This window comes from Callorhinus ursinus, unplaced genomic scaffold (genome assembly GCF_003265705.2).
Source record: "Callorhinus ursinus isolate GAN/ISIS: 27379988/994484 unplaced genomic scaffold, GSC_fseal_2.0 scaffold2, whole genome shotgun sequence".
NCBI lineage: Eukaryota > Metazoa > Chordata > Mammalia > Carnivora > Otariidae > Callorhinus > Callorhinus ursinus.
The window spans coordinates 31,706,535-31,733,553 of record NW_027397064.1 but is presented as its reverse complement, the minus strand read 5'-3'; the positions used below and the strand labels follow the sequence as shown (position 1 = coordinate 31,733,553).

At 44.4% G+C, this 27,019-nt stretch overlaps 1 protein-coding gene across 6 annotated transcripts in view; it reads left to right on the top strand.

Annotated features, from left to right (window-relative positions):
• Positions 1 to 27,019, top strand: part of KIAA2012 (KIAA2012 ortholog) — a 102,848-nt gene that overhangs the window by 9,702 nt on the left and 66,127 nt on the right. For 2 of the 6 annotated variants that reach the window (XM_073880016.1, XM_073880001.1), the window contains exons 3-11: positions 7,437 to 7,596; positions 9,650 to 9,805; positions 13,667 to 13,809; positions 14,891 to 15,068; positions 15,697 to 15,839; positions 18,592 to 18,745; positions 19,291 to 19,440; positions 22,975 to 23,148; positions 25,589 to 25,696. In XM_073880016.1, coding sequence (XP_073736117.1) covers positions 7,437 to 7,596; positions 9,650 to 9,805; positions 13,667 to 13,809; positions 14,891 to 15,068; positions 15,697 to 15,839; positions 18,592 to 18,745; positions 19,291 to 19,440; positions 22,975 to 23,148; positions 25,589 to 25,696 — 1,366 coding nt within the window. Of the gene's footprint in view, positions 1 to 7,436; positions 7,597 to 9,649; positions 9,806 to 13,666; positions 13,810 to 14,890; positions 15,069 to 15,696; positions 15,840 to 18,591; positions 18,746 to 19,290; positions 19,441 to 22,974; positions 23,149 to 25,585; positions 25,697 to 27,019 lie in introns of all 6 variants that reach the window. The other 4 variants (XM_073880007.1, XM_073880000.1, XM_073880021.1 and 1 more) reach the window with 3 other exon arrangements.

Sequence of the window (27,019 nt, the reverse complement as noted above, 5' to 3'; positions counted from 1 at the left end):
TTTAAGTAATCTCTACACTCATCATGGGGCTTGAACTTATAACCCTGAGAGAAGAGTCACATGTTCCACCAACTGAGCCTGCCTGTTTTACAAAAGTAAAACTCTGTACCCTTTAAACAATAACTTCCTATTTCCTTCTCCCCACCAGCTACTGGCAACCATCATTCTACTTCTTGTCTCTATGAATTTGACTACTCTAAGTACCTCATCTGAGTGGAATCATATAGTAGTTATCCTTTTAGTATTTTGTGACTGGCTTATTTCACTTAGCATAACATCTTCAAGGTTCATTCATGTTGTAGCGTGTATCAGAATTTCTTTTTTTTAAAAAGCTGAATAATAGTCCTCTATGTATAGACCAAGTTTTGTTTATCCATCCAACAATCAATAGACATTTAGATTGTGTCCATATTTTGGCTATTGTGAATAAGGTTGCTATACACATGGGTGTATAAATATCTATCTGTTCGGACCACCTGGCAGGCTCATTTAGGTGTAGAGATCACTTAAAAATAAAATCTGAAAAAAAAAATCTTAAAAAAATCTATCTGTTCATATCCTTGCTTTCAGTTCTTTAGAGTACATACCCAGAAGTGGAATTGCTGGATCATATGGTAATTTTATTTTTCATTTTTTGCGGAACTGCCATATTGTTTTCCATAGCAACAGCTGCATCATTTTACATTCCCACCAGCAATGCACAAGTGTTCCAATTTCTCCACATCCTCACCCACTCTTGTTATCTTCTGTTGTTGTTGTTTTTTTTTTAATAATAGCCATCTGAATGGGTGTGAAGTGATATTTCGTCATGGTTTTGATTTTCATTTCCTTAATGATAAGTAAGCATTGAGCTTACTTTTCATGTCCTTATTGGCCATTTGTATACCTTTTTTACAGGTCTACAAGTCCTCTACTCAAGTCCTTAGTCCATTCTTAAAATCAGGTTGTTTTGCTTTGTTCGTTTTTGAGTTGCAGGAGTTCTTTATATATTCTAGATATTAATCCCTTATCAGATATATGATTTGAAAAATAATTTCTCCCATTCTGTGGGTTGCCTTTCAGTCTATTGACATTGTTCTTTGATGCACAAGTTTTAAATTTTTATGAAGTTCAACTTACCCATTTTTTCATTTGTTGTCTGTTTTTTTGGTGTTATATATCCAATAAATTATTTCCAAATCCAATGTCATGAAGCTTTTCTCCTATATTTTCTTCTTAAAAGTTTTATAATTTTAGCTCTTTTACTTAGGTCTTTGATCCATTTTGAGTTAGTTTTTGTGTATGGTCCAACTTCATTTTTTTGCATGCAGGATATGTATTTTTTTCATCCTCATTTGACAGTTCCTTAACTGAGGCTCAGATGGGTCAAGTAATTTCCCCAAAGTCACACAGCTAGTAAATGATGGAGCCAGGATTCAAACCCAGGAAGACTGAGCTCTTACAAGAACTGAAGCTTAGTTTTTGCTGTTTTCAATTCTAATTGTTGTACCTTTGCTTTTATGACATAGGGTTGGTCAAATCTTTGATGCTAAATGGTTTGGTCGGGAATCAAGCCCTGTTACAATTGTAACTACAGGAAAATTCAGACCACTTTCTGATTCTCTCTCTTCTTTTTTAAGATTCACTTATTATTTGAGAGAGAGAGATAGAGAGCATGAGTGAGAGGGGCGGAAGGAGAGGGGGAGAGAGTCTCAAGCAGACTCTGCCCTGAGCATGGACACCAATGTGGGGCCAATCCCACAACCCTGAGACCATGAACTGAGCAGAAACCAAGAGTCGGATGCTTAACTGACCACACCACCCAGGCGCCCCGAGTCTCTTTATAATGGCTTGATATCCAGGAACATGTAATCACCGAAGATATATGGGAGAGAGATAGTATCATTTGCAAAGAATCACAGAAATTAAACCTGCAGAGAAAATGGCTGGCTGAGAGTGGTAGTGTTTACACAAAGCTGATTTAAGTCAGGCTAGGGGTGGAGAAGGCTTTCTAGGCATCGCTGCAAGCAGCACACATCTCCCTATTCCCATGATACCCCCACTTCTACCCAGCGGCACTTCCCTGGTATCTCCAGGCTGGCTCCAGCCAGACCTGCACAGGGGCAACAAGAGCAGGTGGTCAGCCTCTGTCTGAAAGTCCAGCTCCAGCAAGCCTGACTGAGAAACAGGAAGCACCGGCTGTGTTCCCCCTCAGAAAAGAACTTCTGACTGAAGTAGGCCATTCAAGATACAGGTGTTCAGCAGGGAAGTACAGACATTTTTGGGATTTTGATTCAACTGAGCTAACATCTTGAGTGGTTATTAACTAGAATAGCGTCTGACCTATGTCAGATGCTCAACACATGGGATGAACACATTAGTTGCCAGGGTGTGACAGGGAGAGGCCATAACCTCTATCCAGTAGGGGTGTGCAAGGACCAGATTAGAGTGACTACGTCTTGGAGGAGGTAGAATTTGAGCTGAGTCTCGTGGTACAAATAAGTGGAGAGAAACCTTCCAGTCACAGGTAAGTGAAGGCCTAGAGGGAGAGCTGGTGGAAGAGAGTCAAGGCAATTAGACAGCTAGGACTCTTAGCCGGAGATGTACCTGGAGAAGCAGGTGGGGTCAAATTGTGCAGGGCTTTGTCTGCCAGTCCTGGGATTTCTGGACTTCTCTCTTTACCCCTCTGTCGACTCCTGCACACAAAGTCTGGCCACAGTCTGTGTGAGATGGCAGCTGTCTGTCCAGGCTTTTCTTGCCCTCCTGGGGGCTCTGGCATCCTGCCACCCCATATCTGCTGAGCAGGAGCACAGCCGGCAGTGGCTCCTTCATTCTCTGGAAACCCTCACTGGCGAGCATTGGGGCAGGGTGGACGTGACAGCCAGTGCAGGGGTGGGGACCAGTACTGGGCGTCCCCTCAGCTCCTCTGCACATGGAGGCCCAGCGGGCCCTGGGAACATGGCTGGCCAGAGAAAGTCCCTTATTAAAGGAAGCACTCTGGTGGAGTGTGGACAATAGGCCACTCTGTGCACACTAATAACTCATTTCAGAAGAAACCAAAAGCTGGAGTTGATTGGCAAAGCCAAGGCAGGCCTGAGAAGTTTGAAACCATCACAGCCAGCCTCCTGCTGTCACTTATTTCACTGTTCCAGAAACTCCCTTCCTGGCTCCCTTCTGTCTCCTTTGAGGTTTTATAGTAACTTCTGGGTGGTTAGAGGTCCAGGATAATGTTGGAGAAGGAAATGAGAGGAGGGTGGGTGCAATAAAATAAATTAATTTTTTAACATGTTTTCCATGTATTAATATAATCTAACCATATTATTGGATTTTTAATTTTATTTCACAAAAGGGAGAAGAAAAAAAACTAACTGTAACCTTATGCCCAACACCCTATTAACCATTGTTATTAGAATTTTAATATATTTTCTTCGAGTCTTTCCGCCATGATTATATAGTTATAAAATATATTTTTATGAGGTTGTGATTGTACTTTACATTCTCCCTTGTATCTTGCTTTTTTCTACTTAACATATTATTCTACACCTTGGAAACGAGTGAATAGATTTAACCCTGCCTGGTCCTCTTGGTAGCCCTAAACAGGCCTTGGGCCTCTCTCAGTGCATCCATTTATCCAATGAGATGTGAAATTTATCAACCAACTTCACAAGCATGATTTGAGCAACTAATAAAAGAAAAAAACCCAGAAAACTAGAAAAAACTTCCGAGAAACTGTGGCAGGCAGAGTCATGACTCCCGAAGATGTCTATGTCCTAATCTCTGGAACATATGAATATATTAGGTTAAATGGCAAGGAAAATAAAGGTTGCCGATAGAATTAAGGTCACTAATCAGATGGCCTTAAAATAAAGAGATTATCGGGGAGCCTTGTGTTGCTCACTTGGTTGAGCTTCCGACTCTTGGTTTCAATTCAGCTCATGATCTCGGGGGTCGTGGGATTGAGGCCCACCTCAGGCTCTGTGCTCAGTGGGAAGTCAGCTTCTCCTTCCCTCTCCCTCTGCCCCTCCCCCTGCTCACAAGCGAAAGCTCGCGCGCACGCTCTCTCTCTCAAATAAATAAATAAATCTTAATTTTCTAAAAAAGAGATGATCCTGAATTATCTGCGCAGGTTAATGCAATCACAAGGATCCTTAAAAGTGTTAGAAGGAATCAAAAGGGAGAACCAGAGAGATAGCAGCATGAGGACTTAGCCCAATTTTGCTGGTTTTAAAGACAGAAGAAGGGGTCACAGGCAAGGAATGCAGGCAGCCTGTCGGAACTGGAAAACACCAAGAAACAGATTATCCCCTAGAGTGTCCAGAAAGAACACAGCCCTGTCAACACTTTGATGTTAGCCCAGTGAGATCCATTTTAAACTTCTGACTTCCAGAATTATAATATCATAAATGTTTATTGTTTAAAGCCACTAAGTATACGGTAATTTTTCAAAGTAGCAGTAGGAAACTGGGGCGCCTGGGTGGCTCAGTCGGTTAAGCGTCTGCCTTTGGCTCAGGTCATGATCCCAGGGTCCTGGGATAGAGCCCCGTGTCAGGCTCCCTGCTCCACAGGAAGCCCGCTTCTCCCCCTCCCTCTGTGTGCTCACTCTCTCTCTTCTGCTCTCACTTTCGCTCTCAAGTAAATAAATAAATTTTTTATTTTTTTAAAAGACTTTACTTATTTGACAGAGACACAGTGAGAGAGGGAACACAAGCAGGGGGAGTGGGAGAGGGAGAAACAGACTCCAGCTGAGCAGGGAGCCCGATGTGGGGCTTGATCCCAGGACTTGAGCCGAAGGCAGACGCTTAACAACTGAGCCACCCAGGTGCCCCTAAAATCTTTTTTTCTTTTAAAGCAGCAATAAGAAACTAATACAGAGGCCAAAGTCAGCTTTCAAACTATAGGCAAAAATGTACTAGATACCCCAAATTCCAGGACAAAGGATTTCCTAACTCTTCTCGGCAACTCCCTGCCCCATTTAGCAAGTTGCCCAGTAAAGCTCCAGAACCAAGCTGATACTTCAGAAAATATCCATGAATGGGAAACAATAAGGGGCTCTTGTCCAGATCAAACAGTGCATCATGCCATCTGTGTAGGGACTACAGCGTCTCAGAGGAGGCGTAGTCTTATCGCATTCAGAGAGAAGTCATTTGAAGCAAAGATTTACAGGGAGGAAATGAGGCTCCAATTCACCCAGAAAAGGCCTTGAATCTAATGCTTAATATTCCATGGCTTACCACAGTGCCTGGCACATAGAAGATGCTCAGGAAAGATTACTGCATGATCCCCAAATGAAAAAATGGAGTGAGAGAGAACTTGAATCACTTTGCTTCCACTGCCCTCCCTATAATTCTTTCTTATCCTCTGGAAAAACCCTCAAGATTTATGTGGGAGTGAATTATTTGGGATCTTTTTGCACTTGAAGTATCTGCCATATAAAATGTCCAGACATCAAAGATCAGTTGATGCTCTGTTTGGATTCTAAACATTCATTTAATATACAGATTCCTAAAGAGTACAGCCAATTGAATAATTAGCCATGCTTTCTTCTTTCTGTTACACAGATTGTTTGTTAGTTATCAATCTGTCTTATTTGTCCTTTTGCCTCCAGTGCCTGGTATATTGTTTGATGCATTGTATGAGTAGATGAATGAATGAATGTCTATCCTGGCACCTGTTCCTCTCTCCCCAGCAGAGATATTCTTTTGTCCTATGGACTTTGGCTTCCCAGCCCTCTTTTTAGCTAAGAAGGGTCTCTGGTGTTCTTGAATCCTCAGCTACAGCTGTAGGCTGTCCTTCTGTGGCATTTTGATCTGAATACATCTGAACGGGAGCAAACCACAGATTTGCCCATTAGAGCAAGAACCCAAAACCTAAGGCCTTTCTTTCCACATCAAGCAGGTTCTATATTTCCATCATATTTTTTTTCTTTACTTTTTAAAATTTAGTCATTCTTCTTTGGTAAATTCTGGCAGGATATGGCAACATAACTCAGGCCTGTGGCTTACTGACCTCATCAGACAGTGGTAATTCCCTGATGGGTGGGGAGAAATTGACCAGGAAGTAGCAAGAGGGAAGTTTCTGACCTATATTTTGTTATGTGTGGTGGTTACAAAGGTGTGTACAATTGTCAGATTTTATTAAATTGAACATTTTAGCTCTGTGCATGTTATTATATATAAATTCTGCCTCAATTTAAAAAATTTATAAGAGAATGGGGTGCCTGGGTGGCTCAGTTGGTTCAGCATCCAATTCTTGGTTTCAGCTCAGGTTATGATCTCAGGGTCGTGAAAATCAAGTCCTGTGTCGGGATCCACACTCAGGGCCAAGTCTGCTTGGGATTCTCTCTCTCCTTCTGCCCTTCCCCACACTCATGCTCTCTCTCTCTCTCCTTCACTCTCTCAAATAAATAAATAAATCTTTTTTAAAAAATTTGTAGGAAGACTCTGAAATCACAATCTATTCTTCAGTCAAGAATGTCATGATTTTTTTTTTTAAAGATTTTATTTATTTATTCGACAGAGAGTGACAGTGAGAAAGGGAACACAAGCAGGGGGAGTGGGAGAGGGAGAAGCAGGCCTCCCGCTGAGCAGGGAGCCCGATGTGGGACTTGATCCCAGGACCCTGGGATCACAACCTGAGCCGAAGGCAGACGCTTAACAACTGAGCCACCCAGGCGCCCCAAGAATGCCATAATTGATTGGTGATGTCCACCATGGACAAGGGGGAGGCTGATCGATGTCAACACAAGTCCTCATGTTTGCTATTCTTGTTCTTAACTGATCATCCTTAGAGAGTTCTGCATCACTTGAGTAATTATAGTATTAACTTGCCCACATTAAAGGATTATAATGAGGTGAAAGTTCTTTGTAGAGTATATATCCTCTCCTAAGTGTAAGATGTTCTTATTCACATTTATTCCCCATGATGTCTTGCACAGTGGAACTGATTTTGGCAGGTAAGTTCCCAGAAAATTCTTCTGGGCTGAAATGAAATGCAGCAGAGGCCAGATATTTTCAAAAATGCCAAGCTACCCATTAACATGAACATAGTTTGTCTGTCCCATTATTCATATTGCAAACATTGACCGCCGATACTGACTTGTTGAGCTGACTTTCCCATTACCCTACAGGACCACTTTTTCAGATACTAAAATGATTTCCACAGGCTAAACTAAGTAATGTGTTTTCTTTGAGGCTCTTATTCTTTTCTGATGCTTTGTCTCAAGATGGGGTCTGGAATTTCTCATTTCTCCTTCCAACAGCAAATCCTCAGGGGCCTTTCAGAACTTTGCTCTGTGGGCTCTTGGTTTATGTCTATTGGCTCAGGCATCTGTTCTAGGTGCCTTTAGGCACCTTCCAGGAGTCTCCCAGATTACTGATGAGGATTATACTAACTAGCATGTATCACTGGGAGGCTCAGAACTCAGCAGCCATGCTGTTTCCTGACTGGTGTCCCCACAGAGGGAGCAGGACAGAGCATGGCAACCGTACCTCCATTTCCGAAGCCAACCAGAGAGCCAGGGCCAACGGCAGATGCAGCCTGGGTATTCGGCCAAGAGATACCTCCGAGGCCTCTTGCGGACATGGCCCCCTGACACCATGTACAGGCTCCAGTGTGCAGGTCAGTGGGGCAATGGGAGGACATATGCACTGAGATGCCCTGCCTTGAATTCTGATGTGAGAGTGTGTTTTCCATTAAGTCCTGAAACCCTAGAATTTCAGGTACAATTTTGTGGTAAGGCAAAGGTGCTCAAGCTTGGGAGCTGAGAACCTCTATCATACATTTTGCCCTTTGTCCTCCCCGCACATTTGCAGAGGAACATACAGCCTGAAGTCTTGCCTTCTCTCTAGCTCCTCTCAGGAACTTCATACTCCACATCCCAAGCAGAACTTTCTTCCCAACCTTCCCCACCAAGGGACTTCCGATCCTCCAGATCAATCCCTCTCTTTTACAAGATAAGGAAGGGGGGTGGGGAGTGGCAAAGTAATTTGTCCACAGTCATTCAGCCAAAAGCAGAGCTGGGACCAGAAGGCAAATCCTCCCCACACCCCCAGCTCCACATTCACCCCAACACTCCCTAGTTGCCCTCCTGAGGTGACCTCAGATCCTCCAGGAAGTGGGAATGTTAGGCCTCCTTCTCTTAAAGATGGCAGCTCACCAGCACCATCCACTGAGGAGACGGATGCCCTTCTGCTGAACAGAAACCCCAAACGGACTGTGTAAAGGCTTAAAAATGAAAACAGGAAACTGTTGGGGATTCAAGTTGCCAGATTTAGTGCATACACACAGAGACCCACACAGACATACACAGACACACAGACACAAAGAGTTAAACTTGCAGTATTTGGTACATATTTTTGCTAAGAAAGTATTCATTGTTTATCTGAAATTCAATTTTAACTGGACATCCCATATTTTATTTGGCAAACCTGTTGGGGTTGAGAGGAGTGGGAAGTAGGATTTGCCAGTGCCCATTGGGTGTTTGCCATTTCTTCAGCACAGACAGGACCAAAGGAAGACTGACTTGCATCTTGCTTTATAGGTTTACCTTGGGAAAGGAGAGAAAAGAGCTCTCTCCGCAGTAAGTGATGACTTGAAGGAAAATGAGATATGGGTTTGTCCATTTATTGGTTTTACCTTCATGACAGGCCCAGGATTACAGGCAGTTCCATTTATTTAACACTTGTGAGAAAGAGCCTCCTAACCAAAGATATGTTTATCACTGGGTGGGGCAGAGGGCACAGCAGGCCACTGTCCCATAGCCTAGGCCCAACACCTTCAAGGACAAGAGCCCCACTTAACATCAAAAAATGTCTCAGACCCCTCTATGGAAGTCATTTGCCTACAATGTGTAGTTTAAGGAAAGATTCATGTGTATGTGCATTCTTGGGCCCCTTGCCATAATTCATCACCAAAGCCCCTCTTGATGGCGAGACCCTCAAGCTGGAGGAACAATAGCAATACTGTGGTATGAGATCATCGGCCCAATGGCCTCTGCCAGAGAGCTCACATCACAGACTCACTACCTTTGTGAGGTTAGTGTATATTCTCTGGTCCCATCTTGCCACCCCTATGATAACTCCTTCAGACCCTTCAGGCCCACATTTTCTACAAATACTTCTCTGACAACGCCAGCCAATATTGAGCTCCCTATTTTCTGACCTTCTATCACATTGACATTTGGGGCCACACAGTTGAGCACAGGAGAGCTTTGTCTTTCCAACTGCCTATTAGCGCCTCTAAAAACGGCCCATATTAACCATAACCCCAATAAATACTTGTAGAATGACTGAATTGAGAATCATGGGGCCTACAGAACCAAGTAGGAGACATCCAGGAGAAACCTTTGGATTCTCCTCTTGAAGCAGGAGGAGCCTTTCACCCAACCGCAAAGAAGCATCCATGCTTCTTCCACCAGGGAGACCCAGTTCTTGGAAATGGTGAAGTGAAAGAAGCACACATGTGGCACAGGACCAGAAGCACCCAAGACACTGAACAGAGAACCCTCTATGGGTTCTATCTGATTTTTAATCCCTCCCATCTTTTAATTGTCTTCTTTAACGGGCAATGTCCAAAGCCAAGACTAGTGTAAGTGAGGGACCTTGTAGTCATCTCCAAGACCTCTGGACCGGTAACCACTATTTCTACCAATAACTCCTGACCTACTCTTCAGGGTACATCAAGGATTCTGTGCTGCTCCAGGACGGTCAACTTAATGTACCAAAGAATCTCAGGTCACAACAGGATCTTTCAGGTGTACCCCCAAAATATCATCTCCTGCCTGTCTTCCCTCCATGTTGGATTCAACAAGGAAAATCTTTTGAACAAGGTACATGTTGATTTTATGACCAGATCTCAAATATTTGGATTTTTTTTAAAGATTTTATTTATTTATTTGACAGAGAGAGAGACAGTGAGAGAGGGAACACAAGCAGGGAGAGTAGAGAGGGAGAAGCAGACTTCCCATCAAGCAGGGAGCCTGATGCGGGGCTCGATCCCAGAACCCTGGGATCATGACCTGAGCTGAAGGCAGACACTTAATGACTGAGCCACCCAGGCGCCCCATCAAATATTTGGATTTTTAACCCTTTAAAATGGAGTTGCCCAAAATAAAGTCTAGGGATTCTGGGTTTCTTTGTCTTTAGAGTCTAGACCAGAACTATCCAACCATACTTTCTGCAATGACGGATTATTCTATAATATATGCTGTCCAAGTAGTAGCCACTAGCCACATGCGGCTATTGAGCACTTGAAATGTCGGAAGTGCGACTGTGAAACTGAGTTTTTGATTTTTACTTACTTATAATTAATTTATAGGTAAACAGCCACATGTGGCTATTGGCTACTGTATTAAACAGTACAGGCCTAGACTCTAGATTTTAGATGATGTCTTAGGCCTGTTCTACTCTAACATTCTTTAATTCTATGGTTTTGTGGCAATATCATAAGAAAAAATACAGGCGTTGGAGGAATGCCTGTTCTATCTCTTACTAGATGTAAGATCTTGAGCAAGTCACTTAACCTCTTTGAGCTTCTGTTTGCTCATCTCTGCAATGAACATAATAAGGCCTGCCTTATTACTGTACAGAAGATTATTGTGAATTGTCTGTAAGCTGTTCAGTACTATGGGGTTTACTTATCAAAGTTATTCTTGGGAACTTGAAGCAATAAAAGAGCCAGAAATTGCCTTTGCTAAGGGAGATAGGAAAAGATGACTGAGTAGCACTAATGGACAAAGAATAAGACATTGGCTAGTGCCAGGGTTCTTGAGAAAAGAGAAGGAAAGAACAAGAGCTTAACATAATATAAAGTTAATTTTTCTGAAATGAAAAAGGAATTTTCCAGAAATAATGATAGTGCCTAATCAATTCTTGTCCTTGGGAAAGGATCTGTCAGGATAAGTAGAATATCTGATCTATCCAATGAATGGAGAAGAATGTGGCAGGTTCTCATTAAACATTCCTGCCATATACCTCCCTTAAGTCTTGACTCTGGAACCAGGGACTTTTGATCATAACTTGATCCACATATAGTTCATATACAGGAAATATGCTGGTCAGGCAACTGTATTGCTCTTTGTAAATTAATATCCTGGCTTATAGAGTCTCTATACACTTTGCTAATGTGGATCAACATCCCTGAAACCAGTTGATTCTGGGACACTAAAGAGATCAAGTTTCTTGGCCATCCGTGTCCTGGGAATGGGTGAATTTGCCCAGGTAACGCTCCTGTTTTGGGACCTTCTGTCCTTCCCCAGGTGGCACTCCATTTTGACATTGCCTTATGCCCTCTCTCTTCAAAAATCCTACTGCCTCCAGTTAATATCCTTAGATTTCAATGCCCTAGGGTCTATAAATACTAGACAGGGGATTGCAGTACTTTCGTTTTGGGAGTAGATCAAGACTGCACACCAAAGGGATCAAGTGATTTCCTTTATTAATGCCATATGCCAAGGAGCTGTAACAATCAGGAAGAAAACAGAGAGGCCATATAGAATTGTAATTAAACATGTGGCCATTAGCACCAGATCCCAAGCCATGTGACCTCTCTGGGCTTCAGCATCCTCATTTATAAAATGGAGATGACCACGCCCACTTTTGCTTCACCGGGTAGGATGTTGGAGTTAAATGGGATAATGCAGTATCTGGCACATAGTAAGTGCTCAGTAAATGCTAGTGTAGACATCCCTACCCTGTGTATTTAAGCATAATTACTAACTAATTGCAATGCCCATTGCTCATGATCACAAGGATCAAAACTCAATTTGCAAAGAAAAACAGCTCAGAGGCTGTAACTTGAACCCTGACTGATGGTTTTATTGGTTTTAATTTCATCTCCCCTTGGCCTCCCTCTTTTTTCCAGATACTTTATTTGGAAAAGTAGGAAAAGTCCCATCTGCAACTATAACATATCCCCAACAATGTGATGTTGGTCATGTCACTTATGCTCCCTGCATCCTTAGTTTGCTAATCTGTAAAATGGAAGTAATGGTATCTGCATTCCACCTTCTCTGGGTTGGTGTAAAAAAAAAAAATCACAGAAGAGGACAGAGGTTAAAAAAAGCTCTCTAAGACCTCTAAATTGCTACTCCAATTCACATTATTTGGGTAATCTGAATCCATATTTTGAGACAGAGAGACCAAGTTTTATAGTCTCCTTTCAACAACTGAAACTTCCAATACCTTGCTTGCATACCTGCTTCTATTAAGCATAAGCAAATGAGCCAGAGATGATGTTTACTAAGAAAAATCTTGGTTTCCCTTGCATGGATTGAGTCATATACTCAATATCACCTGGGATACAGCCAAAGGGAAGAATGCTCCCCTACCCACAGTGCCCTCTGCCGCAACTCAGACAGTGTACCATATAAGTCTCTTCACTGAGTGAGTGGTCACTTGGCCAGAGTTTCACTTCCTCTACCCTCAGAAATGCATTTGGTTCCAGGTGAATCTGACCAAGAAGGATGGACCTGAAGTCAGGCTTGGCCCCAAAGGATCATTCTAGAATACACAAAAAGGTCTTTAGTGCCACACCCTGTATGGCATTGAGGTCCTCTTGAGGTAGGCCTTGTGTGGCCCTGAGCCTCCCCAGGCTGACGGGTCCCCAGGGCTCGTCAGGTTTCCCTGGGCCACTAAAACCTGAGCAGACCCCTCTAAATCTGAGCCTGAGTCTGCCTCTGTTCCACCCACATTCTTGGCATTGGCTCAGACCCCCAAACTGTCAGGAGCCAATGAGCAAAGGAAGAAGAGCTGGAGGGAAGGAGTAGCCTCACAATTGGGCATTTGGCTTTTGACCCGATGACACCAAGGAAGGGAACGACACAGGGAATGACGAGGGTTAGGGAGTATAGAGGGAAGGTGAGGCTGGCTGGGAGTCTCCAGAAGTCTGGAGTTCCAACATATACAGGGCCCCTGAAAGGCTTCCAGAGCACCTGGTTGAAAGACAGCCCCATATTGTTCCACAGAGCAGCATGCCGAGAGTGGAGGTGTTGCTAAAGCAGCTCCAAACAAGGAAGTTTTGCCAGATCGCTTCAGCAATAAATCTACCTTGAGTAAGTGATGAAAATAGCTGCAGGACCCTTTACCCCATGGATGAATGATTTGTTAACTATGCTGGAGTCATCTGTTGACTCAGATCCTTCCTGAGGGTTGCACAGACAGGGTAAGTTCAGAGAGCTAAGCAGCCGTCCATCACAGTGCATTCAGCAGAGCTTTTCCCCACAAGTAAACACCAGCAGGCAGCCCAGGAAATCAAGTGCTTCCGACTGAGCATCTCAATGACAACAGAGCAGGGCTGCCGAAGAGCCCACCATCATCACACCACTGTAACCCTCCAGTCCCTCAGTTTGCAAAGGGCCATCACATTCATTATTTCGTATGAGCTCCAGACAACTGTGTGAGGAAGCAAGGGCAAGGAATTAGTATCCCCATTTTACGGATGAGGAAACTGAGTCCAATAAATGATGACTCGATCCTGAGCCTCCTGATTTGAGTGCAGTTGTGTTCTATAGACCTGGCCGCCACTTCCGTGAAGGCACTAGCAGAAATACGGAAATAAGGAGGGAAGAGGTACAAGGGCCTCCATCAACACTTTTGGTCAGAAGAGCAAGAAGGGAGGCAGCTTGGAAGCAGCTAATAGCACCATGCCCATTTCTGGGTTTACAGGGCTGACCCGCTGTTCACCTTTGCAGGTCAGCAGGGCCTGGCCGGAGGGGAAGCTGGGGCTAGCGGACGCATGGACCAGGGCTCCATAGCCAAGAACTACAGCAGTCAAAGGATTCATTTGCCACAGCTCAGGAAGCAGCCGTGGCAAGAAGCCGAAACCCAGGCAGAGGTACCATTTCTGATGGGCTGCCCTCTGTCATTGTTCCTCCTGACTTCAGAGGGGATATGCCCTCCCTTCACTGCTCCTTGGGGTTCCTCCAGAGAAGGGAAGAGGACTTCGAGCCTATTGACCACTGTTTCCCCAAGGTGTCACATGTGGAACATTGCCAGTGGCTCGATGAAAAAAAAAGATTTTCCTGGTCAAATACATTGGGGAAATGCTGTGTACCATGTTCTCCTCCCGGAGGGTCACAGGACACATTTGAATATGGACCATTTGGGGAAGTTCTATAGGTGAAGTAGCTGGTTTAACTTTAACCCATGGTTTTCCAAACTTACTTAACCACAGAGTCCCCCTACACTCTTCACCCCATCTAGGCAGCTGTCGTCTTCTCTAGAGAAAAGAGCTCTTGGCCTTAGAAGTGGAAAAAGCTTGGTTGGGGTCCTGCGTCTGACAAGTCGTGGTGAGCCCGATAAAGAACATTAACTGACTTAGAGCCTGAATTACCTCCTTTGTAAAATGGAGCTGTTACCATACATACTCACTAGGCTACTATGAGGATTAAATGCATTAGAATATAAACATGCTTCCTAAACTCTAAGGCCTGTGTGTGTGTGTGAATGTATGTACAAGATGACAGTGGTTCAGAGCAACATAGACAACACATGCTCCTGTCTTTAAGCTCATTTGACGGACAAGAAAGTCACGTGCCACTGTGAGCTGCAAAGGAGGGGAAGAGAGGTGCCACAGGGGAGAAGGGCAAGAGGGAGAGACATTTATAATGCATAAAGACAAGGATCTAGAGCTTCATTTTGATTTTTAATTTTTTGTTTTGCAGAAAAGCACTATATGAAATAAAAAAAGAAAGCATTGTGTGTCAGGCATGGTTAAAGTTCATTCTTGCTCTCACAATAATACAATGTTTTATTATAACAAATAGCATTAGAGATCATACTGTTACAACCTTGTTTTTCCTCCTAAGCTGCAAAAGAGACTTCTTTGCAACAAGAGTCTAGCCACAAGGTCTGACTGTCCTGCTCTGTTTCTTTAGAAAGCCTGTTTATAGGAATGTGTATCTGTCATTCCCCAGGACACGTCAGTAGAGAATCACCACCGTATACACACTTCAAAGGAGAGCCACAATGAAAACATAACCTCCCGAAGGGCCTTTGGGCATGCCCACATGGATCATTCTTGGCTCCTGAGTGACAAATCCCACATTACATTCTCTGGAGGGGCCTTCCCCAATAGAAAGGCAGATCTCAGCGGTAAGAAGCCAAATGTCTTGCTTGTTAATCTGGGTAACCCTAATCATGCGGAGTTCATTTGAGAACACTGAGGCATGCTGAGAGTCACTTCCTCGGGCCTCTCATCTTAGAAGGTAACAACCAAAGTCCAGTGGAAGGTGGCAACAAGACCCCCAGCCTCCTTTTTGCCTAGTACTCAAGCACACACATTCTGCAATCAGACTGCCTGGGTGTAAATTACTCCCACTTTCTAGTTGTGATCTTGAGCAAGTATTTGGTCTTGCTGAGGCTCGGTTTTCTTGCCTGTAGAATGGGGATAACAATAATAACTTCATAAGACTATTATGGGGATTAGGTGAGTTTTACTGGATGTAAAATACTTTGTATCATTCTTTTCCTATATTTAGCACTTAATATATGTTAACTGTTAATATTATCATTATCATTCTCTCCATCACCCGACTTGCCAGCAAGAACCCAACCCAGGTAATGAGATTAGGACTCCCTGAACCTGCCTCCGCTAAAGCCCTGGCTCAGTGCCTGTTCTTGCCTCTATTCCTGTTAACCCAAAAGTGATAAAAGTTGAAGGTCAACTGTCCATCCTCATACCTGCAACTAATAAGTTCTCATTCCCACCCTGTTTCCACAGACAGACAAGGGAATATAAAACTCCACAAGGGCAGAAGCTGCCACTTGTTACAGGAGCCTCCTGCTGAAAGATGCCTTTTCCCTCCTATAGCACCTGCTACTGGCTCGGAGAAAAACACAGCTGGGGAAGTGAAGAAGAAAAAGGTTGTGTGTGTGTGTGTGTGTGTGTGTGTGTGCCCGTGCACATGTGTGCTCGCCCTTAAAAGATTAATCTCAGTGTAGGAACGAGGCAACTCAAAGGGATGATGTCTCAAACAGAGAACTGGCCTTACTCACTATTGAGCTCACCATGTGGAGCTGAAATAAAACTGTTACAATTTACTAAATGTTGAAAATAGTGAAGTACAAGGAGTTTCAACTGCCCCCCCAGTTCTACCTTAGAGCACATGATATTACCACACTCTGGGGGCAACAGAGTCCCTTGTGCTATTAAGGGACTGGGGCTTATCTGTAAACATATAAGGACAGAATTTGAACTTGCAAGCAATTGACCCACTTCAAATTCAAAATGCTGGCGATATCAATCCAGCAATGGTTTTGCTTAATTAAGGACCTGTCACCTTTGAAAACGTACAGTAAATTTGGCAGTTTTACCAACCTTTTCAAAAGTCAAGTACACCTTTTCCCCTCAGGAATGTTCTTGGCTGTCTCTGGCCTCATCCTGCTTTGCAATTCTATGTGGGTCTTCGGGGGTTTGAATGTACCTGTGCCGAGCAGGAGCAAGCAGGGGCTCTGGAATGTTCTGCCCTGTAGCAGCTGCATGAACTCAAGCAGGTCACCCACCCCTCTGAGCTGCACTGACCTCCTCTGTGCATACAGACCATAATGCCCACCCCACAGGCAGATGGAAGGATAACATGAGATGACGCATTCCCGTGGAAGTATCTAGTCTTGGACTGGGAACGATAGCAATGTTAGTTCGTTGTGGGGATTCACAGTCTCTGAAGTGGCGCTGGAGGAGCCATGGGCACTCCAGGTGCTCCTGATGCAAATGAAGGAGGTTATTTTCAACGTGTTCAGGATTTTCTCAGATTTCCTGTGTCTAACCTGATCAAAACCTTCCCATCCACACCAGAAGGGCCTCTGTCTTCCCAGGTTCCTTTGGACCAGGAGTAAACAGGAGGCCTGATCTGCCAGAGTCACTGCAGGCCTGAGGAAAGCCCTCGATCCCATACCGTGGGTCAGCCCAGAACCAAGCCAGGCTCAGAGGACAGGAGTCTTTTCCTCCAGCCCATGTATATGGGTTAGCAGAGGAAGGCAATATTTTCCACTATATTAAAACTCTGTAAAGTTTTAATTAGAATAAAGAAATTAAGGATTGGTTTGTCAGCATACCTCACACAGATCATTTGGGTTTCCACATAGATTCTCAATGCAAACCTTGTCAAACACCACGCACAAGGTCAGTATTCAGAAAAGGGCAGTTGGTGGGCAGCTGGTACCTGGGCAGCGAAGGTCTCCAGGAACATAAAGATCCTATGTGTGTGCATTTGATTAATCATTTTCTTAATGTCTTAAAATCATAAAAATCTCCCTGCATGTACTTGGTTGAATTTCCTTCCTCATTCACCTCTAAACATGGAGGATGCTTACATGTGTTTCTGATCATTTTTCTTCTCCTTGAACACTAAAAAAAAACGAGAAACGTTTTTATTTTTCCTTCTGTGAAATTGAACTCCTTGAAACCCAGCACACATGTACATCTCACAGAGGCAAGTTCATATGTTAAAAGCTACAAACTAAAAGGAGAAATTTTCAGCAACTTTTGTTTTTTAAAGATTTATTTATTTATTTATTTGAGAGAGAGAGAGAGAGAGAGAGAGAGAGAGGTGGGGAGGGGCAGAGGCAGAAGGAGCAAGAAACCCAAGCAGACTCCGAGCTGAGCATGGAGCCCAACATGGGGCTTGATCCCAAGACCCTGAGATAACAACCTGAGCCGAAACCAAGAGTTGGGCACTCAAACAATTGTGCCACCCATATGCCCCTCAGCAACTTTTGAATAACTGGAAAGACGAGGCTCTAAGTATTACCCCAATGTCTCATTCTCTCTCTCTGGACACACACACACACACATCCACGCACACACATGTATTGAGGTTTTTTGGACACAAAAAAACTGGGCTAAAGTTGTTGCTGATTCTGTCACATGGTGATTCATTTTTAGCTCTGTTCATATTGCAGAGATGTAGAGACACCTAGATATCCTGCAAGTGGCAAGATTGGACATTAAACCTAATGAGAGAAGAGTCTACTCTCAAAGAAATATAGAAAAAATTCTAATTCCAAACACGATCGTAACTACGTGTAATTAGTTCATTTACTACTCACGGCAACCTTATGAGGTAGGAAGTATGATTACTTCCATTTTACAGAAAAAGAATTTGAAGCTTAGAGAGTTTTACATAAAGTAAGCAAGCACAAATGCATATTCCTGCTTTCTACCCTTTTTAACCTAAAAGGTTGCACAATGTTCTGTACCCTGTTTTTTTTTTCCCTTAGCAACATATGTAGAGGTTCCTCCCTCTCTGTACACGGAAATCTCAGCTATATTATTCTAATCTGGCTTAATTTCCCCGACTGCAAGACAAAGAAAGACTAGTTTGTCTCGAAGGCTGGTGAATTTATCACGTTTATACTTCTCAGGGGAGTGAGAGGCTGGATTAAGGGAGGGGCATTGCCAGGTTCCCAAAAAGCGAAGCGGCACTGCTTTGATCAGACAGCTAGCTGAGGGGTTGCTTGGCTCTACTTCTCAGCCGTGGGTACTGAAGCTGCATCACACCCAGCAGCACCTGGTACCAGATTTACAAGAAGATACAGTGTCGTTTGTCCTCTGCAAGCAGCAGTTTTTAAATACCTGCCATGTCGGGTTTTGTTTTGTTTTAAAAATTTTCTCCAGGTGCCAAAGGCTTTGAAATTACCCCCTCTCTCAGAAGAACAGCCCAGAGTCCTGGACCCCCTGAGGAGTGAATCTCCAGCAGAGCTCTTCATCTTCCCAGGGGAGATTCATTTCCATACTCAACAGCCCCCAAAAGAAAAACTACACAGAAAAGGTAGGTCCCCTATGTTTGGGCGTTCTTCGTGGAACACAGGCAGGCAGGTAAGGACTGGGATGGGGGTCTCCCTAATGTAACCCTCTCCTAAATCATGGTTGACCCTCCCCGGGGCTATCCTCTTCAGAGAATGATTTTTAAAGGAAGAAAAGGGGTCAAATCTAGAAGAAGGTGTCTTCTGGTCATATTCATATGTCCCCATATGGTAGCAAAGATGGCCTCCTGCAATTTCATGCTAACCTCTCACCTGCTAACTGGACTAGAAAGGATATGCCCCTTGAAAGCTCTTGTAAAAGTACCAGAATTGCCTCTCATTGGCCAGGCATGGGTTGTATGCCCAACCTGGACCCAGTCACCACAGCTCAGACAGTGAGGAGTGCTCATTAGCTAGGCTTCAGCCGCATGCCTACCCCCAGAGTCAGGGAGGAGACACAGCTCCACCCAAACCACATATGTGAGCAGGGGAGAGATGGGCCTCCAAAAGAAGAGACAACTGGCAAAAACCACAGACATCTACAAAACTTGTCTTTCTCCTTGTCTCCTAGGAGCTCCACACCCTGAGCCAGGACCAGAAACAGAAGAAAAGGCCAGGCCTTTACAGAAATCTCCCCTGAAGCATGCATCCTTAGAAAAGCCAAGGGAGTTAACCGTGCATCTCCCAATGGACACAGGCAGGGACATGCTCTCACATCAAGGTAGCTATTCATTCCCTCCAGCACCCCACAGGACTCTCACCCCGAAGGGAAGCAAGGCAAGACACACAAGAGTCCTCAGCCATGAAAAAGGAGGCTGGAAGGGAGGCTAGCTCGTCCCCTGCCACTTGAAGATGACTTAGTTCAGGCAGCACCTGCCTTAGCCAAAGTGCTATAATGAAACCAATTTAGTGTCTAGTGCATGCAACTTACTCACTGAATCATCCCCCTACTCATAGTTTCTGGTTGTAGATATAAAACAGCACCCAACTTACTAAACATTTCTGCACACTTTGTAGTCTATCCTATGTTCTTAACCAATGAAATTTCATTTCTAATCAACTTAGGAATATGTATTTATTCATTAAAAGTCATAACATCAATGAAAAACTTCACTCCAATTTTTCAAAACATCATATGGACATTTGAAACTATACACATAAGTGTATCTAAGTGTATTTGTTATGTGTTGATAGGCTGGAAATAACGCATCATATTTTGAAAGCCCCTCATTTTCAGAAAACTGAACCTCCTTTCCAAAGGGCAGAATGACCATATGACAAATGCTAAGTGATCTCTGACTAGTGGTAATCAGAAGTAGAAAGATGAGCATTCATATTTATGGAGTTCTCCTTTTGTGCCAGGCACCATCCTCAATTTATCTCACTTATTCCTCACAACAACCCTACCCTCATTTCACAGATCACATAACTGAAGCTCTGGGGCGCCTGGGTGGCTCAATCAGTTAAGCATCTGCCTTCAGCTCAGGGTCCTGGGAATGAAGCCCATGTCGGGCTCCCTGCTCAGCACAAGCCCCCTGCTTGTGCTCTTTCTCTCTCTCAAATAAATAGATAAAATCTTCAAAAAAAAAAAAAACAAAAAAACTGAAGCCCTGACAGATAAGTTATATGTTTGAGGTCACACAAATACAAGTGGCCTAACTGGGACTGGAGCTCAGGCCTTCTGGGGCCAGAATCCGTCCTCCCATCCATTACACTCTACTGTCTTTCAGAATAAACAAAACAATGAGCGCAGGTCAGGATGTTCTTGAGATGTTTCAGTTTTGAGAGCTTCCTTTGATTATTGGAGCAGGGGCTTGTTTACTCTTTCTCTTAAGTGAGAGTTAACATCCTAAAGGCTCTGAAGTTTCCTTAAAAAAAAAAAACAACAATGTCCAGTGCCCGGCCTGAGCCACTGGGATCAATGGCAACTCCAGTGAATTTCATCTTTGGTATCCTCATTTCACACGGCTCTCCACCTGTTTTGAGCTGCCATGTCCACCAAGGATCTAGAGCTTGTCCATCCTCTGCCCCAAGAGGAAGCTGGTCTAAGCAGTCCCTGATCCTTGGTGTTAGCTAGTTCAGTATGTGACCCAACCTAGTGGTAGATGCATAAAGAAGAGTCTAAAGAGGTAAGATTTGCATGGTACTCTTTCTTACAAAGATTCCTGGGACAGGTGCCTGGGTGACTGTCAGTTAAGCATATGACTCTTGGTTTCAGCTCAGGTCCTGATCTCAGGGTCCTGACAGACTCATGTCAGGTTCCCCCCAGGCATGGAGTTTGCTTGACACTTTCTCTCCCTCTCCCTCTTCCCTTCTCCTTCCCCTCTACCTAAAATGAATAAATAAATCTTTATTTTTTTTAAGATTTTATTTACTTAAGAGAGAGGACATGAGAGAGAGAGAGATCACGAGCAGAGAGCCTGATGCAGGACTGGATCCCAGGACCCCGCGATCACGACCTGAGCTGAAGGCAGACACTTCACCGACTGAGCCACCCAGGTGCCCCAATAAACAAAACTTAAACAAAAAAAGAAGATTCCTGGGGCAAGGGTGTTTAAAGCTACTAAGCAGGATTGTCCCATTGCCAGAGGTCGCATGTACACACTTACTTGCTTAGCCCTAGATTATCTCACCTCTAATATCATAAAAATAAAGCCAGATTTTTATATACACACATATGCCATACATATTTTATCGCAGAACCATTGAGATTAAATTGCAGACTTTGTATATTTCTTCCCTTATCAGCACATATCTCCTAAGAGCACTGATTTTCTCCCATAACCACAATGCAATTACCATACTCAAGAAAATTTATTTTTACTATATAGTCCATATTCAAATTTTCATAATTATACCAATAATGTTCCTTGTAGTTTTTCCCCCCAATCAATCCAGAATTCTACTCAGGATCATGTATCGTATTTAATTGTCCCATGTCTTTAGAATCTTGTTTTTCATGACATCAACATTTTTGAAGAAGATAGGCCAGTTGCTTTTCAGAATTATGCTCGATTTTGATTTGTCTGTTTCCTTGTGATTAGATTCAGATCCAACATTTTTGGCAAGAATAGTATGTAGGTCATGATACGTCTTTCTCAGCATATCACATCAAGAGACAGGAAATATCCCTTCCTATTTATTTCATTTGTTATCAATTGTTTCATTATAGGGGATGTTAGAATTCATTATTTATTTAAAGGTGGTGTCTACTAGATTTCTCCACTGTAAAGATACCATTTCCCCAGGGCGCCAGGGTGGCTCGGTTGTTAAGTGTCTGCCTTCGGCTCAGGTCATGATCCCGGGATCCTGGGATCGAGCCCTGCATCAGGCTCCCTGCTCGGTGGGAAGCCTGCTTCTCCCTCTCCCACTCCCGCTGCTTGTGTTTCTGCTCTCACTATCTCTGTCTCTGTCAAATAAATAAATAAAATCTTTAAAGAAAACAAAACAAAACAAAAAAAAGAAGTAAACAATCTTTAAAAAAAAAAAAGATACCGTTTCCCTTTGAAATAAATAAGTAGCCTGGGATACTTTGCAATTATGTGTGAAGCCAGCTTTTAAACACAACAGCAACAGTGTGTTGAATATGAAATAAAGACCACTCTCTGAGATTAAGACAAGGTCTCAATCACTTAGATTACTGGGTTTCACCCTTCCTAGAGTAGTCCCTACTGATTTTGAAAAATAACTGGAGAAAGGGAACAGAAGTGGAGGGCAGGATGTGCTTTCTGGAGCATGACCATCCATCCCATTACCCTCTAACTAGCATCCGGAAGGTGCTACTTTGTACTTTATGACCTTGAGGAGCCATGTGATCATTGGTTCTGCTTAGAAAAATTGCTTCGTGGTTGGATCTGTAGCCAACAATCGCATGAGCACTAAAGCTGGAGTCTCTCTAGTTTGAGCCTTTGTTTTGGGGGCTAGAAGGATCTCATAGCCTTTCTAGTCCTTTTTCTCTCTCAGGGGCCCATCAACAAGATGACAACAACAACCACTGTTCAAGTCCTCCCAGTTCTTGGAAGCTCCCCAGCTGAAGGACCCCTGTTCTAGCCACCTTGGCCTCCATGGGTGGTGGGAGGGAGTCACTTGGCCTCCACTCCTTAGCAAGGCTAGAAAGAGGGACAAATTTGAAGAATGAGTGGAATAAACCAGCCTAAGCACAAGGAGCCATCAACCAAGTCAGAAAAAGAGGTTCTCTCTCTTTCTTGCTGATTCAGAAGTTTTCTCACTTGTGTTTTTTCTCCTTTTGCTTTAGAAGATGATGATGCCTCACCCCAGAATGTGACCCCACCATTGTCCCTGATTAAAGGAAGAAAAAGTCCAGAGAGCCAGAGGGGCCTGGACAGCCCCAGGACATCAAGCTGCAGCAGCTCCATAGGCCCCTCGGATGTGAGAAGGGCCAGGGGGGCACTCCCAGCAGAAGGACAAGGTAATCACTCCTGGGGTGATTGTTCCCCCAGATGTTCCTCCCTCCCCCCTCCTCAGCTTGTCTGTGGCTCTGGGATCATTTTAATCATCTGCCAAGGCCACACAGCAGCTGTGATGTAAGCTGTCTAAAAGCCACCCCATTGAAAAGGGGGAAATCAGCAGTGTTTCCAACAATGTCTGGGATTAATGTTCACCACGAATATTCCTAAAAAAGTCAGTACATGTTTTAAGGGTTTGCTGCACCAACACGCACCGCCAGGCTGTCCTGTGCACTCCTCACTCCTGGCAGCAGTGTGTGGTGACACAGCTCCCTATATGCTTGTCAGGGAGACACGCTCCTGGATTTACCAAGCATACTCAACCCCCTCCCTGGGGCAAAGGAGCCTGCTGACACGACCCCGCCAAGAGCAAGAGTCCCCAGAGAGAAGCCCCCCTCCAGCCCCGTGCAGAGCCTGAGTCCTGTCCACAGAGAGAGAAGGACTCTGGATTTCTCTTGAAGGGCGAGGCAAAGCAAATCCACTTCCTCTATGACTTAGGCCCACTGAAAGTTCTTATCCTTACGAGCTAACAGTCTAGGAGGAGACTAAGATGCTTATACAAGAGCAATAATGCAGAGACAGAGCAGGAATCCCTTCCATGGGGGCTGTGATCTAAAGGCAGCTCATAAAGCATAAATTGCTTAGAGTCCAAATTACCCCCTGAAAATCCCTTACAGAAGTGCCGTGCTGGACACTGGCAAAACCATTTTCTAGAAAGAGCAGCCACCCAGCTGTCCCTCCTTCGTGAGAGTGTGGGGCTGTTGTTTCTGGATGAACACCAGATGAAGGAGACTGGTATGTGTTTGGGGGCCAGACATGTGAAGAAAGGATCTCTGTTAACAGCCGAATCACACTAGGGGCTGCGAGAAACTCGCACTCTGAGGGGCACGTGGGAACCGAGAGCCACAAAGACAGCGGGTACGGTATCTTTCCTTTTCATCTCATGCTCACTCAGGGACAGCATGTCTCACTCTTGAAGTCTCTCCCTCTCTCCCTCCCGATCTCTCTCTCCCTCCCCCCTCCCCCAAGCATCTGCCGTTGAAGCCTTGTAAGCATAAGTTAAATGCGTAGATCAGTAACTCCATTATGTATCTGCAGCTTCTCTGCCACTGAAAGGGTCAAAATCAAACCCCTCTCTCTCTTTCTCCAAAGACCTCATTTTCACTTATAAACTATTTTGGCCCGGAACCTTTCTCTTACAATGCCCTCTCTTTTACACTTGCATGGCGGGGATCCTCTGTTAAACTTGATACAAATGAACCAAACTTGAGCTATGGTCATGTCAGTAACAAGGGTGTTCCTAGGAGGTTGCATAGCCCAGGACCAACCACAGCAAACACACACACACACCCATACTTGGACATTTTTATAAAGGGAGAATCTGATTAGAATGAATGCCAGGGCCATGACTATGATAAGAGTGCAGCCTAAAGCCTCAAGTGCGTTGGGTAGGTGTATATAAATGAATGTGTGTATGAGAGCACATGTGTGTATGAGGGTATGTGTCAGCTTTTATACCTGAGTTCTTGTATATATATATATACATGTATATAGATATACACAAGATATGTGTGTGTGTGTGTGTGAGATTATGCATACGTGCCTACCTGAGAACACTGTGCATTTGTTGATGTGTGTGTGTCCTTGTTCATGCATGGTCCATGTGTACACGCATGCACACCTGCATATGCGGTTGTGCGTGCGTGCGTGCGTGCGTTTGCTCTGCATATATATGTGTGTGCACACCTCTCTATAAATATGTGCGAGTTTCTCTGTGTGTGTGTGTGTGTGTGTGTGTCTGTGTCTGTGTCCTTATAAGCACCCACTGTGGATGGTGGCCAGCTCTACTCCTGACCCCTTTGCCTCAGTGACTTGGAAGGTAAAGTTATAGAAACACCTTCAATACTTCTAAGCAACAGAGGGAAACACAGCTTCCTTCTCCTCATTGGCCTTAGGACCCTGGAGTCACAAAGCAGTCCCAGCATTTGTCCATAGGGTGTGGTTGTACTGCAAAATGCTGCACAGAGACACATGATGGAAAGAAGAAGCAGAGGCTGGAGTCACCAAGCCTTGGGCCCAGGGGCTGGGCTATACACCCCCAGCAGAAGGGGCTCCTCACCAGCCTCGCCACGTCTAGGTAGGGCAGCTTGAGTCCAGAGGGGCCTCTTCACCAGACTCTCACAAAGACATGACATAGGCTAGTGGGGCCCCACCCTGTTCATCTCACCCTGATGTCGAGGTCAGGGCCTACATGATGGCCTTGCTCTGCTGAACCCTAGGAGTAGGGCTTAGCCTGTACCCTGGCAAGCACCTGAGTGCACTGACATCTACCCTCTGGGGATTCGGGGAGCCTCCCCTGCACTGGTACTAACACTAGTCATGCTTGTGCTTATTTTCAAGAAGATTCCAGAGACCCCACACTGGGACACTTCTTGCCAGGTCCAGATGGAGAAAACATCTGCCTGTTCCTCCCCAGGCCTCCCGAAACCAAGGAGCCTCTTTCAGGTACAGGTAAGATGATACCTCCCAGGCCAGCCTCACTTTTATATGGGAATATTTTACCTGCAGCTTCCAGAACATTCCAGCAGCAGAGACATCATTAAAAACAGATGCAAGTCAGCCAGTTTCTCCCCCTCACTGACACAGAGGTGCTTCTGTAGCTCAGACACAATAACCCAATGTTTGCATGACAAGTTTGCTCTTGCTGGAGCATCTGGACAGGGAAGTTCCTGTGGAATGGCTTGGAGGAGGTCTAATGTGCTCTGTTGAGGCCTTGATGAGAATGATAAGCCCTTTTGGTAATTGCCCAAACTAAACACTGCCTTTTCTCTTGTTTCCAACCACCCTCCAGAGATGGAGATGGCTAATTGGTAATCCAATCAGGTATCCTTGTTATATGCATCGGTTCATTGCTGCGAATCATCTGGCTTCTGACAGATATCAAGGCAGTTTCCAAAAACCCTTCTGGCATGTTACTTTTTTGGAGAAGAGATGCTGGCTCTGGGCAATAGCCATTTTGCAAAGGGGGAAAAAAAGTGAAGTCAGAGGGTGATGAGTATCAACCACCCAGGAACCATCATGATGTATATGCACGAGACGTATGCCCAGCAGGCCTCTTGATGAGGGAGATTAAAATCTGCACTCATTTGGTGGGTTATGTCACCACTGGCTTAATAAAAAGAGCGTGGATTCAAAGCCAGGAGATTTGAGTAGCCCTGGCTTGTCCTCTGCATCCATCTATGTGTCAGATGACTCTGGGTCAGTCCCTCCCAATGTCCAAGATTCCTCATCCCATCCAAAATGAGAGGATCAACTCTTCCACCACCAGCAGCTGGGAAGGCCCTTGACCATTGCTACAGTTTACGTGTTATGTCTATTCCTATGGGCATAGCTGCCTAGTACATGGGTTTCCAGAAACTAGAATGCATTAGGTTCAAATTCAGTGTCACCACCACTTGGGTTATCTCATGATATAAATATAAAAACAACTTGGTTCTGACTTGGTGGAAGCGGGATTTGAACAGATGGAGGCCACTGTCAGTGTGACACAGCTGGGTTAACAACTGGAGAGCACATATGCTTCTGTTCACCTGCTGCGCATTTGTCTACTCTGTTCCAGGAGAAATAACCCCCCTTCTGGCAAAGCAATAGTCAGACGCAGAAAAAGGAAATATTCGGGCTCTAAGTTGGTTGTCACATTGTCAGTAGGATGTTTCAGTCATTTTGGTGTTCCCAGCACCTAACACAGTCCCTGAAACCTACATAGCAGGATCACAATAGATTTTCAGTGAAAAAATCTTTCAAAGATTTCCACACTAAAGGAAGAAAGAGAAA